The sequence below is a fragment of the Uloborus diversus genome, chromosome 7 (genome assembly GCF_026930045.1).
Source record: "Uloborus diversus isolate 005 chromosome 7, Udiv.v.3.1, whole genome shotgun sequence".
NCBI classification, from domain to species: domain Eukaryota; kingdom Metazoa; phylum Arthropoda; class Arachnida; order Araneae; family Uloboridae; genus Uloborus; species Uloborus diversus.
The window spans coordinates 91,069,113-91,083,751 of NC_072737.1; the positions used below are offsets into that span (position 1 = coordinate 91,069,113).

The window sequence follows — 14,639 nt, forward strand, 5'->3', positions numbered from 1 at the left end:
TATGAGATTCAGATACTTTAGTTTAAACCTTATTGGGAATCATCCGTCTAGAATAGCCATAACCAAGCTGGAAGCAGATTTTCTCTCATTGAAGCTGAAATTTCCTTCACTCTGGTAGCCAAAAAGGATTTAGCGCACCCATAAAGTTTGTAAGAATGATGCGACTCGTCTTAGTCCCGTCTTGAGGAGGTGATTTACAGCTGCTTATCGTTCATTTTAAATTTCATAAAATTCTTTTAAAACACATGGCTTTATTGCAAATAACTTTTTCAAGGAAGGATTCCAAACAGTTTTTACGCGAAAGAAATTCAGGCGTGGATCAAATTTCAATTCGTTTTCTAATTCGCAAAATCGCACATGCAAAGTAAAACTTTGTTAAAACAAGCGCCAAATTTACCACCCTAATTGTAACATACTTTACAGAATGAGCATTAATCTATACTATTAAAATCTGTTCGCATCTGTCTGTCTGTAAGTCTGAAGCTTGATCTTCTCGAGAATCGCTGCGAGTCGAGAGCCGAATGAGGTACCGATTGATTTTTAAAGGGAATTTTTATTTATTTCCTGTTGCCATTTAACATATGGATTAGAAAATAAAATTCTAATAATTGTTTTAAGCGCCCAGTTTTTTGGCTGCTATCCAAATCATAAAACAACTTTTTCGTCTAGAATTTTATTTTAAACACCCTGCATTACGTGCATTTTTTAATTCCTTAACGCTTCAGAAAATGACGTTAGACTACTACTAAAACATCAAATGGACATCTCTTTCATTTTTAGGTAGCCCGTGAAAATGAAAGAGCTAACTAGTCCAATAATAACATTCGTGTTTCGCAGGTGATCAGAGAGCCAATCAGCACCCCGCTCTGACTTCTCTACACATTATTTCCCTAAGAGAACACAATAGGATTGCCAGGCGACTTCGAGAAATCAATCCAAGCTGGGATGATGAGAGGCTCTATCAAGAATCAAGGTAAGCAAGTATTTCAAGAGATGAACAATGGCCAAAAGTTTGCGATATAGTGTTGTTACGTTATTTGTAGCAATTCCTTGTCTTTCCAATGTTGCGACAAACTTGTAAGAGTGATAGAGGTTGAGACATAAAGCCAATTCGGAATTGCGTAGCATTTTAGATAAGAGAGTCATTTTCGGAGAAGTAAAAAAATAGTGAACTCACAATTATCCGAGTTCGGATTATGCATTTTGCGGTTTATCCGCGGTCTGTCACAGCTTTTGGCGATCGATTTCTGAATTAAAAAAATGCACCCATTTTAACTTAAAAACTCTATTTTTAGATTTTCTAATTTCAGTCTTCTCCCTCCTCTTCCAATAATACCAAACCTTCCTAGTTGACCGAAAACTGACTAATTGAAACTCAGGTTTTACATCCACATTCTTTACGCGTGTAAACGATAAACCAGATCAGTTTTGTTCTAAAAATTTGCTCTCCCCTCCACTACACGTTTTTGGCGTAGCCTAAATTGATCGGCTGTAGTTAGTCAGCGCTGTGTATAGTATACGTCAAATCCGTTTGTATCGATTCTGTTTTAACTTTTACATACATTTTTAACATACAGTTTTCGGTTTTAGCAATCGTATTATAATCTAGCATCGTGGTTTACTTATTTTGCAGATTATGCACTAAATTTGCTTATCCACAGTAACCCCGCACCCATATTAAGCGGATAATCGAGTTTACTGCACATGATGTTTAAGAAAGGACTCCCTAACTTGAAATGGCATTACAAGAAGAGACAGAAAGGTGAACAAGTGGTGTGTTAGAAAGATTACACACCGGTTTTGGAAGTTCCAAGATTTGACATCAGATGGAGCAGCAATCACAAATGTCTCTTAAATGAAGCATGAACGAAAGTGAATAGAGGTCGAATCGCATAATTATGGTTTCGATATGACCCCCTTTCACAGCATCAACACGGTGCAACCGAAGGAAGAAATTCGTAATTACGCATTACTCTGTTTGTGAAGCATGTGCAGTGCATCCATTTCAGTGAAGGCATATGTGACTTCGAACTTTTCTCTTCGTTTGTATCATGCTACTCTTGTAAAAGGTGTCCTTATCGAAACTATTGTAATCTGATTCGACCAGGGTTCGATGAGCATACTTTCATAGACACTAGACAGTTTAAAATACATTTAACTTAAGCACCCTCTGATGACCAATCCTCAGAATTTTATCCGAAAATCGGTGTATAAAAGTTCCATACCTATCTGTCAGCAATACAGCTTGTTTCCATTTTTCTATTTTACCCAGTTTCGCTTTTATGTTTCAAAATCAGGGAAGTTCTTTCTGAAACACCCTGTAGGTTCCTGTGAGATGGTCCTTCACATCTCCAACAATGCCGGTCAAAACATTAGCCGATTTTCTCATGGCTTGTGAAGTAACTGCACATGTTCGAGTGCAGTAAGGTTCCTCTACGGCTTATGTCATAAGTTACGTTGATTGAAATTTTTACCTCCAGTGAAACTTAGTTCTTTCGTAAGTGAAACTGCATTGTTTAAATGAAACTAAGTAGCAAAAATCCTCCCGGTGTTGATAATTAACTGGCTTTACCGCTTAAACAAATGATGTGGGTTCGTTATGTTTGATGCTTGAATCTTCTGAAAGGTGGGTTGGAAAATGTTCAGACGCTGAAATATTTCTTTAATAATCATATCGGATAACTTTTGTCACACGTATTGCATTTTCTCAATATTTGGGCACCTTTTCGATTGATATCGATTCATGGCAGCGTTAGCTCATTAGGAATAACGTTTCTCTTTAACCTTTTGTACAAACATACAAAGATCAGAAGAGGAGGAATACGCCTGCTGGGGAAAAAATTTTTTTGTCTGACCACAGATTGTATGAAAAGGCACACATCCGGTTTACAGGCGGAAATGGACGCATCTATTAGTTTTTAGAAATGTCAGCTTTTGCAGATGTATGTTAGTCTCTAAATTAAGCAGAGTCTCATTCAAATGAGCGAAACGCGCGCATCAAATTTTTACTTTTCTATCCTCATTCAGATAGACTTCTCTTAATTGGACGTTTGCTAATTCCATACAATTACTGCTTCTGTGTATTGTGACACGAGGCTTTTGTTGCAGCCTCTATCTCCTATCTAATGTCATTTTCCAGATGATAAGGATGCAACGGTGTCAAAGTGATTCCAATCGTAAACGACGTGGAAACTCTGAGCTCAGGTCTATTAGGATAATGTCCGCTAATCACTCGACTTAGGCAGTGCCATTTGGATTGGTGTCGATCTCAGGAAAACTGATTGCAACGTGTTATTGGATCTTCAGCAATAAATCCTTTTCTGTCAGTGATTATGACATACGTGAGTGGAGAACAGATTCGTCATACATAGATCCAATAGAGTTAACAACACACTACCACAACACGTGTGACAGTTCGGGGGAAAATGTGCTGGGACAGGAAATTGTTTTTAGTTGATCTGCTAGGATATCTGATGGTTCGCTCGTACATTAAAGACATTTTTCAACTCATGGTATTGTATAAGCTATCAATGCTGGAATGTCACACAGGAAAACGCTTGATCACATATGGCACGACTTTCGCTTCAATTCTTATAAGACTATAATGTTCTTCTATAACTTGCTAAGTCACTAATTTTTGCTCAAATAATGCATGATTCAGACATGCTGGGAAATGAGCTTCTGCTATCTCGTAAAAGACGAAAGTTATTTGATCAGTTGATAAATTTACGCCAGAATCGACCGCAAATGGACATTTCTGCCATAAAACCTAAAGAAATCCATCATTCAAAATGTCTATTTGTAGTGCTTCTGGAGGGGTGGTTTGCTTTATAAGCTATTGATACAGTGGCCGCCGCTTCTATGAATCACGTTTGTTCTAAACAGTTTTGATTCCATAAAGCGGCTGATTCAATAAAGCCTCTCGGATTTTGTTCTGCTTTTGACGATTTGATTCATTAAAGCGGTTGATTCAGTTAACCACTGATTCAAATAACCAGCATCCTCTGTATTACATTAAGTTACTTCTACTATTTATAAAAATGTTTTTTTTCCTATCTCTAACTTTGCAATCACTTTTCTCTCTTCGCCATTTTTTGTCGAGGTTCATACTCCCGACTTATTTTGTTTTCAGAACAGGTTTTACTAAGAAATAAGTAAGCGTGTAAGCTATTACCAGTTATAATGTAATATAGTATCTATGAAAAATTTAGTCTCAATTTTGCTTCATATTTTCAGGCGAATTGTCGGCGCAGAGCTGCAAATGATCACCTACAATGAATTTCTACCTTTGGTGCTCGGACCTGAACGCATGGAATGGTTTGATCTGTCCGTACGTCGTTCTGGTTACACACAGTACGACGATACCATCCCCGCAACTTTAGTCAACGAATTCTCGACCGCTGCCTACCGATTTGGACATTCCATGATCAATGGTTTCTTTCCAGACACCCGAGGATCGGACAGGGGCAACATGTTGAGAGACATGTTCCAATATCCCTTCGAATTATACAGGGGACAGCTAGATGGTATTCTAGGAGGACTGACAGACTCACCGTCACAGAAGTTTGATCGGTGAGGCTCACCACTTTCTTATATAGCAGAACAGACAAGTTCGTTAATGATTGTGTTGAGAAGGAAAAAAAATACTGATTGGTGACAGCAAATAATGTAACTATTTTCTGGGATAGTTGGCAGTAATTAATCCAGATTGTTTCTGGATGGTGTTTTTGGATGTCACACAAAACGTTAAACAAAAGCAACCTGGATTAACCATGGTTTGCAAGCCTAAAAAATAATAATATATTGACGACAAGCAGGGACGTACGCACGGGGATCACCAGGGATACAGTAGTACCCCCATTAGCTCTCAAAAAAAAAAAAATTAATTTGAATTTTGACCTCTTGAATTCAAATTATGTTTTTCGCAATCACAAGTGTGTGTGTGTTCATGTGTGTGTGATTGGTATGTGTGTTTGTGTGTAGGGGTATGTGTATGTGTGTGTAGGCATGTGTGTTTGTGTCTAAGTGCAGGTATGAGTGTGTGGGTAGCTGTGTGTAGGTGTGTGTGTATGTGTAGGTGTCTGTATGTATGTGTGTATGTGTTTGTGTATGTGTGTGTGTGTGTAGTTGTGTATATATGCGTATGTGTGTAGGACATGGATGCAATCTGGAGATGGTTTTTGCTATAGGAGCAGCATCGTGAGGAGCCGGTCGACGGTGATGCTGCAGAGGGTGCTGGTGGGAAAATAAAATCATAGGACATCAAAACAGTCGAATGAAAGCAATAAGCAATCGTGATTGCTCAAAAAAAAACGAGATTAACAGTTCATAGCATCATAATGGTTTGCTGTTATGGTTGAGGCGGATGAAATGATACTGAGGTGAATGTGGCTGACTGCTTCTCCTAATCAGTGTCTACATCACTCACCCAGCCTTCATCATTTCTTTTTCTTGTATAAGCAGTTCATTTATTTTATGATAGATGGATTTTTACTCCCTTTTTGCACAAATGAAGTGCATAACATTTTTACTCTTTAAATATCAAGGATTATCATGCTTTTCATGAAAGAAAAATAAAGGTGCTCGTGTAAAAATTTAAGGTGCTCAGTGGTGTACCTATGGGGTCTAGAATCTCTTGCGAACCTTAAGAATGGCGCCGTCCTTCCATACCTTTTGAGAAATTCATCGAAGAAAATATCATTAGCAATTCATTATAAAACATTAGAACCTAATCATAAGTTAAATATTCATGCAGACATAGGAAAATCCTGGGATTTCTCCACCTAGAAAAGTCACGAAATTGTAGGGGAAGGTGGGGTACCTCGAACCTATTTTCACTTCTCAATTTTTAATTTCATAATTATTTGCCAAATCTAACTACAAATACCTATAGTTGAAACTTTATGATTTTTTACACAACATATAATTATCTTAAAAATTTATTTAGCTTATTTCAATTACATTTTTAATGAAAAACAGAAGAATGCAATTAGTATCGAGGTACACACCACCAGTGGCGTACCTTGAGTCTTGGGATGGTGTACCTTGGACCAATGATTAACAAGTAAAAAAAAAAAACATGATTTTCAGTAAGAACATCACTATTTATCAATCAGTAATCCACACATAAATTTAGAAATACATTTTTTATTTGTTTCAAAGATAAATAAAAATTTAGATCTTATTATCTTATAACGTTTCACTTTTTAATAAAATAACAAGATGCTCTAGCTTCTAAAAACCATGCTCAAGATTATTTTTTTAAGCTACACTTATTTCTAACCAAGATTGTAATTAGATAAGTCAATTCCAAAGGTTAACTTCTGGAGCTGCCTTTCAGATCCACCGGATAGTACTGGGTGTTTTAGCTTGAATATGATATCCTTTTTGTCAACTTCATAAATGGTAGGATCTTTTGTGAACTTCTGACAGTTTGAATCTTTTTTCAGATATTTAACTTCATATCCCATCATCAGCAGTAGAAATAATCTCTGCAAGAAAATATTTGATAGTTCTGCCAGCGAATTTCATCAATACAAAAACACCAATCTGAATATTGATGTTATCTGGATCTTCTAGCTCATTAAAATCTTCATCTGAAATATCGGATTCCTCATATCAATCTTCAATATTCTCCAGTTCAAACTCTGAGAAATAATCAAGCTTTCTTTTAACTGGCCTGGTAGGGGGTTTTACTGTCTTAGTTTGCTTTACTTTTTTCATTGCCTTGTTAGCCTTTTCTATTTCAAGAAACTCTTTCTCGGGTGTATCGATCAAAATACAAGACTTTCTTTTAGGTCTTCCCCTACAGAATTGTTTTCTTGGTAGTGCCTTTGGATATAGCCTTATTTCTTCAGGAGTAACAATGCTTGGCAAAGAAGTACCTACTAGCTTCAGATATTGTCACACCAGTAGCATCATTAAGTAAAAACCCACTTAAACCATCACCCAGTTAACCATCACGCAGTAAAATTTTAGGAGTTGTAACAGCTATGCAGAAGTGTGTATCTTGAACCAGTCCAAGGTACACCACTTGTATTGGGTTTGAGGTACACCACTTGGTTATAAAAACAAAGTAGCTGACCATTATGTTACAGTTGGGACTAACTTTGTTTCAAGCACATGGTGTTACAGTTAGAACATGACTGTATAATACATGACCTTTATTTCAGAATGAACAATATATGTTTCATAATAAAAGTACATAAAATTGTCTGGAAAAACATACTTTTCAATGGTGGATTTCCTTTTTCAATAATACTTCAATCAGATTAGCTTTCAACAAAACAAAAATATATGCACTGAGACTTTTAGTGGCAAATACTTTAACTACTCATGTTACTGTTCAACTATTTTAATAAGCAGAGCTATAATCAGCCTAGATCCAAGGTACACATATGTCCGAGGTACACCACTTACCCCTACTTGTAAAAACGCAGTTTCAGATCATCTTTGAAAACAGGTGTTGAGGGAGGAGGGGATTCGGGTTCCCTTCCCCGGCAAATTTTACAATTGAATTTCTAAAAACGCAATTAGAGATTATGTTCGACTAGTTTACCGAGAGGGGGCTACGGGGGATTCTCCTGCAGTAATTTTCGAAATTGAAAAACGCAGTTTTAGATGTTTTCAGGATGTTAGAGAAAGGAGAGATTCGAGATCTTCTCTGGAAACTTTTCGAAAGTTAAGCTCCAAAAATGATATTTTACCTGACCTTCACTAATGTTAATGAAAGAGTTTTCGAGGCTCTCACTCGGAACATTAATACGAAATTGAAGCCAATTTAAGACAATCTTGAATGTTTTTGGTGAGGGAGGGGGAGTATAGTGGTATCCCATTACTGAAGCTCTGCGCACGCCCCTGGCCAAGAGTAAGCTTTTGTTCTTGTATTTGATGACAGTTGAGTTATGGTAAGTCAAATTGAAGAAAGAGATTTAGAATTACTAGAGAAATTTAGCTAACTCATTCATATTTTCAGTAGTTCTACTTGACTTGACGAAATGTAAACTTTGGCAAAGTTCTTTATTACCAGCTCTGTTTTATTCACTGGCAATTCCCTCCCAAAATGAAATTGCCTTGCACTATGTAAAACGAATTGACTAACGTTTTTTTCTCTTTCATGTGGTGATTGTAATATTCCTCTTTTGTTAGTTTACATTTTGCTATATAAGAGGCTGAAAAATAGAAACCGTGCTAATTACATATACTCCATTGTAAGTTTTTATTATTCCTACTAGCTAAAATACTACTAGTTTGAAAGTGTGTGTAGAAAAACTTAACACCGATATCCTAAATCCTCCACAACCAATTTTTGGATCCGCTACTGAGTTTATTTGAGCACATTCTTATCATTATTACACACAGCAGTTAAGTGGGGGGAGGATTTATTAAACGAATAGACAATTATCGGTGGTAGTTATTCTGATGAGAACACCGAGCTATAAATTATGATATGACCTTGAAAGGTGCGAGCTTTTATGCACGCTCGAAATAGATATTTCGATTGTCTTATTTACGGTCGTAGGTACAGGGTGTTCAGCAAAGGATTCCCTGATTTTAAAATTGAATATCTCGAAAACAAAGGACGATTTTGGAATGAAATTTATGGTATGTTTATTGTGATAACCATAAAAATCCTGTACAGAAATTTCGAAATTAGTACCTAAAAGTGCCAAAAGCTGCTTACTGTAATTGCAATAGGAGTCTCTATGAATAATGCTGCAAAGGTTGGACGATTATTTCCAGCTTTGAAACGTGAAACAAGGTTCAAACATTTAGCCCACTGAACAACGAGTGTTACCTGGTGCTGGAATTTCAAAAATCAGGCTACAGTCCTGCCCCACGGCAATAAAGCGAAGCTTCCAAAAACAGCATAATGTTCTTACAGGCCCGGACCCGAAAACTATCCGTACGCTCTTCGCCAAAGGACAGGCAACGAGGCCAATGAGCTGGTGGGTAATGTCGGACCCAAGCAAACAGTAACTGCACCTGCAGCGCCACTTGCTCATGCTGGCACTTCTGTACATGATTTTTACGGCTTTCATAATAAACACACCTTTTTTTTCATTCCAAACCAAAATTCGAGTGAAATTCTTTTTACAAATACAAATACAAATACAAATGTGACGACCAGCAACAGGCTCTGGGCCCAGCTAGGCTGGTCCTAGTCAATTAATTAGTCCCCAATGAAGATCAATGGCCCTCTTAAAGCTATCCACTCCCTTGCTCATTACCGCCTCTTCCGGTAAGCTATTCCAAGTGCCCACGACCCTGCTAAAGTAGTAGTTTTTCCTGATTTCCAAATTAGCCTGAGATTTAAATAGCTTAAAACAATGACCCCTTGTCCTGCTTTCCCCGCAAAAATTTAATCCATTTACATCTTTCATTTTGATAAATTTAAATAACTGAATCATGTCCCCTCTGACTCTCCTTTGCTCCAGGCTATACATGTTAAGCCTATTAAGTCTGGTATCATACTAAATCTGAGAGTCCCCTTACTAATTTAGTTACCCTTCTTTGAACCCTTTCCAATACGAAAATATCTTTCTTCAGATAAGGCGACCAAAACTGAACAGCATACTCCAAATCAGGTCTTACTAAACTCCTATATAAAGGCAGAAGAACTTTCTTAGATTTGTTTGAAATAGATCTCTTGATGAACCCAAGCATTTTGTTGGCTTTGTTACTAGCAATACTGCACTGTTGACTAAACTTGAAGTCCTGATTTATAAGGACACCCAGATCCATAACATTTTCTGCCTGATTTATGACTGAACCCTGTAAATGATATCTCATACGCTTATTTCCATGACCTAAGTGTAGCACTTGACATTTCCCTACATTAACTGCCATACCCCATTTATCTGCCCACTTAGTAATATGATCTAAATCCTCTTGCAGCTGTTTTACTTGTTCTTCATTTTCGACAATCCCCATAACTTTTACATCGTCAGCAAAACAATTCATGCTTCCAGAAATATTTTCATTGATTTCATTCATAAATATAATAAACAAAAGAGGCCCTAAAACTGATCCCTGAGGAACCCCACTTAAAACATCACTCCAATTAGAATGATTTCCTCTCACAACTACTCTTTGCTTCCTACCAGTAAGCCAATTTCTAACCCAAAGTAAAGTTTTTCCTCCTATTCCAATGTCAGCTAACTTGCTGAGAAGAGCAACATGCGGTACCTTGTCAAAAGCTTTTTGAAAGTCAATATAAACAACATCCACACATTTTTTGTCATCTAAAGCTGAGGTAACCTTGTCGTAGAAATGCAATAAATTAGTAGTACAGGATTTACCTTTCCTGAAACCATACTGCAAACTAGTCAACAGACTATTAGTCTCTAAGAACATCATGATCTTAATTTTGATCAAAGTTTCGAAAATCTTACAAATCACCGAAGTCAAACTTACAGGTCTATAATTCCCAGCAAGACCTTTAGACCCCTTCTTAAAGAGTGGCGTTATGTTAGCCAGCTTCCAGTTCTCTGGCACCGTCCCCGAGTTATAAGAAGCATTGAAAATATTCAAAATAACATCCACTAATTCCTCTGCACATTCAACTAAAATTTTTGGATAAATATTATCTGGTCCCGGAGCTTTAGTTGCTTTAATCTTTTTCAAATGAAATAAAACCTCCTCCCTGGAAAATACAAAATCCTCAAGCTGTATAATAGCTTGTGTCTTGTTAGTGTCAACTGTTGAGATACAGTTATCGTTAAACACACTGGAAAAAAAGAACATTTGCAATATCCCTATCGTTTTGGATTAAATTTCCATACTCATCAACCAAAGGCCCAATTTGACTGTTTCGAGCTTTCCCAGAATTAGCGTAAGCAAAAAACCTCTTAGGGTTCCCATCAATGTCATCTGCCAGCCTTTGCTCCAATTCCCTTTTCTGAATCCGTACCAAATACTTAAAATTTCGCCTTGCCTTACCATACTGGAGCCTCTCCACACTCTGACCAGTTTCTTTAAACTTACGAAAAGTGGCTTGCTTATAATTAAGAGCTTCTTTAGTCTCCCTGGAGAACCACATGGGCCAAATTTTGGTATTAACACCTTTTCTCTTAAATGGAACATAGTCCCCAACGGTTTTAGCAAGTTTATCCTTAAATTCCGTCCACTGCTGATCTACGTCGCTATTTTCCAACCCTGACGAAAAAACCTCTTTCAAGCTCTGCCTAAGTGCAACAAAATCAGTGTTTCTGAAATTGGGCACAAACCTAAAATTATCATCTTTGCACACTTCAAATTTAACCCGGAACCTAATGCTGTTATGATCACTATCTCCAATATGCTCCCCTACACTCAACCCCTGAACAAAACTACCTATGTCACAAAAAACTAGATCCAAAATTGCCTCCTCTCGAGTTCCCTGAGTTACAACTTGATCTAAGAAACAGTCACCAATTACTTTTAAAAATTCCTCTTCTTTGCCATTACCAGGATAAAAATTATTCCAATCAATACCCGGAAAATTGAAATCCCCCATTATGATAACGGATCCCTTACTGGACATGTCACTAATAATACGGTACATCTGCTCATCTTGTCCCTGGTTTGAATTAGGTGGCCTATAAATGTTTCCAAAGCGTAGCTTTTTGCCCTTACTGCTCATCAACTCCAGCCAAACCATATCAATATCAGTAGGCTTATCATTTATGACCAATTCATTGCAAATAAAATTGTCTCTAACATAAAATAAAACCCCACCACCTCTTTTACCTACTCTATCCTGTCTGAACAAATTATACCCAGCAATATGTAATAACTCTGCATCAGATTCGGTAGCCCATGTCTCTGTAATTCCAATAACATCCAACTTCTCATCCATAACTATGCTTTTCAATTCATCCATCTTGTTCCTAATACTGCGAGCATTGGTATAGAAAACTTTAAGCATGCCTAAGTTGCTTTTATTTAACACCCTGAAATTTCCTAAATTACAATTGTTAACATTACTACTCTTGTTCGTCACTTTATTTCCATTTCTAGCAATATCCAAAAAAATTTCATTCTCTCGATACCTGATGCTTGAACCATGCCCCCCATTCCAACTTAGTTTTTTGACTCCGAAGCCCTTAAAATTAATCCACTAACCATTTTGACCCCTGTAGAGCTCAGATGCAGGCTATCCCTAGCAATCCAATCCCGTTTACAATGACTCCATACATCAATAAACCTGATACTGCGCTTTTCGCAAATTGACTTCAGTAGCAAGTTCATACACCTCGCACGTTGATTTAGCCAGCTCCTATGCACTCCATACCTGGGAAGCAAACCAACCACTTGGACATTCGTCGAAAAGCTGGTTGCTTTATCCAACAGGGATTCCCATTCCCTAGAAAACTCCTCATTTTTACTGTGGCCTACATCATTTGTTCCCACCCACAAAGTAACCATGTCCTCCTTATTCAATACTCCCTTCTTTTCAGCAACCATATTAACGTCTTTTACCCGAGCCCCTGGTAAACAACACCTAGCCACCTTACGCTTTACTCTCCCAACTGTGTTACCCACCTCCCTTACCATAGAGTCCCCCAAAATTACACCCTTAGTTTCCCAATCTAACTCCTCATTTGAAACTTCCCCCTGAATCTCTCGAACATTTATACCCTCTACAACTGGCCTACACCCTAATGCTAACTGGGCTTCCAAAACTAGCATCTTAAGTCTTAAGTCTGAGAGTTCAGCACATTTAGTGCAAATATAATCCTCCTCAAAAACAGATTCATTTTCCCCCTTATACAGGCAGAACATATGACATAAATCACAAGAGATCCACCTGTCCCCCTTCCCACTCTTTACCTCTTTCATAATGCATATAACACCCATTTCTACTCAGTGAATATGTTCCAAAAGGCAAAACAGAAAGATAAAAATGCAAAAAAACACAGAATAAATACTAAAAACAGCAGTAAATAAACAGAGTTGCTACACCCAATAAAGCACACAAGATCAAAAACCAGGAGATCACCACATGTTAGGCTTAGCTCCAAAAAATGCAAAAACACTTCAAGAATACAATAACAGCTAAAATAAGCCCCCAAAACACAATAAAACTAAATTAAATTTTAAAGTGAAGTAAAAAAACCTAAAACTAGACAGTAATAATGAAAAATTATAGTAAGAAAACACTTATCAAATTAGCAGCAATAACACTCCCTGCATCACAGGCGCCCTCTAGTGGCCCAAAGGGTTACGAGAGTTCCATTTTGAAAAGTTAAATTGAGGTCTGTCTATTGCATATAAAAAGTACAATTTTTTATTAAGAGTGAGAGCTAATGCGTGGGATAGCCAACACTACTATAGTTCATGGTCCTATTCACGTGATTCTTATTTGTGTACGGCAGTATCTACGCTTTTGTGACGCCACATACCGGTGCTAGGCCCACGGGGAGGTCCTAGGGCAAAGATTATATTAGACCAGCGTTTCTAAAATTGTGTTCCGCGGAACCCCAGGGTTCCACGGAGCTCTCTTAGGGGTTCCATGAGATTTGTATATTTTCTTTTCCCACCTTTCAAATTTGTCACTTAAAATATCGACAAAAATAACGACTTTTCAAAAATACATTTACTCTCACTTTCGCATCTAATCTAAGCATTATTACCCATCTGGAATAGCCACTATGGGAACAATTTTTTCTCTCGCCTAAAATAATGCAAATTTTTGACTATCAAAAATAGCATGAAATGGTTCTTTCAAGGTTTTAACTTCGAAAAATTTTCGAGATCAATCCCAAAACGTCTATTTTTCACCTAATGTCTCCAAAGATAACATAAAATTGAGTTTTAAAATATTCAATTTTAAAAAAGTTTCGGAAGAAGCTAGTGACTCCCTAATATCGCTAAAAATAGTTTAAAGATGGCTTCATTGTTGAACAAATTTCGGGAAAGCACCCCAAATCCCTCTCCAAAAACATTGCCAAATATTGCCATAAATTACGATTTTTGACATCAATTTCAAATATTTTGTCCTTGATACTAGCCACTTCTCAGTATCTATGGCAAGGCCGTGGTGGCCTGAGCGGTAAGGCATTGTACCTGTGACCAGAGAGCCCCGGGTTCGACCCTCACTGGTAGCAGATCCACCGTCTTCATTAATGGTGACTGGGGGACGTTAAATCGGACTTTGGTCACAAATTCTTGAAACAATACCTCTGGGATAGCTGGACCAGGATTGCTCGATTACTGGTCTGATTTCAAAAAATCAGAGCTGTCTTCAGGGTTCCATCCAACTGGTTAGCAAATAGTGGCAGGTACGGGGGACTCTGGAGTAAAAAGTATCAATGGCAGCAGTTAAAAGGACATTTTAAGCATTTAACGAGTGATGACCAATTTAAGGAGGAGTATTGGTCACGAGGGTCTAAATGGTTTAGTTCTGGCTAAGGCCCCTATATTTACAGCAGCTCTAATTCTGTCTGAGAGAACACACAGTGACATCTGAAACTCTGATTTATAAAAAATTTAAAAAAAAATGTTAAAAAATAGGAGATATTTTAAAATTTTTAATTTTAGGATTTAAAAATTTTTTCTGCGTAAATTTAAGTAAATTATTAACACTTTTGTAGGCAAAGCGCATCAATATTTCGTTTCCTAATTAAGAAAATATTTTAATCATATAACATATAATC

At 37.3% G+C, this 14,639-nt stretch overlaps 1 protein-coding gene across 1 annotated transcript in view; it reads left to right on the top strand.

Annotated features, from left to right (window-relative positions):
- Positions 1-14,639, top strand: part of LOC129226787 (chorion peroxidase-like) — a 66,345-nt gene that overhangs the window by 40,281 nt on the left and 11,425 nt on the right. Inside the window, exons 9-10 of the mRNA XM_054861416.1 lie at positions 838-973; positions 4,237-4,572. Of these exons, the coding sequence (XP_054717391.1) occupies positions 838-973; positions 4,237-4,572 (472 nt within the window). The remainder of the gene's footprint in view (positions 1-837; positions 974-4,236; positions 4,573-14,639) is intronic.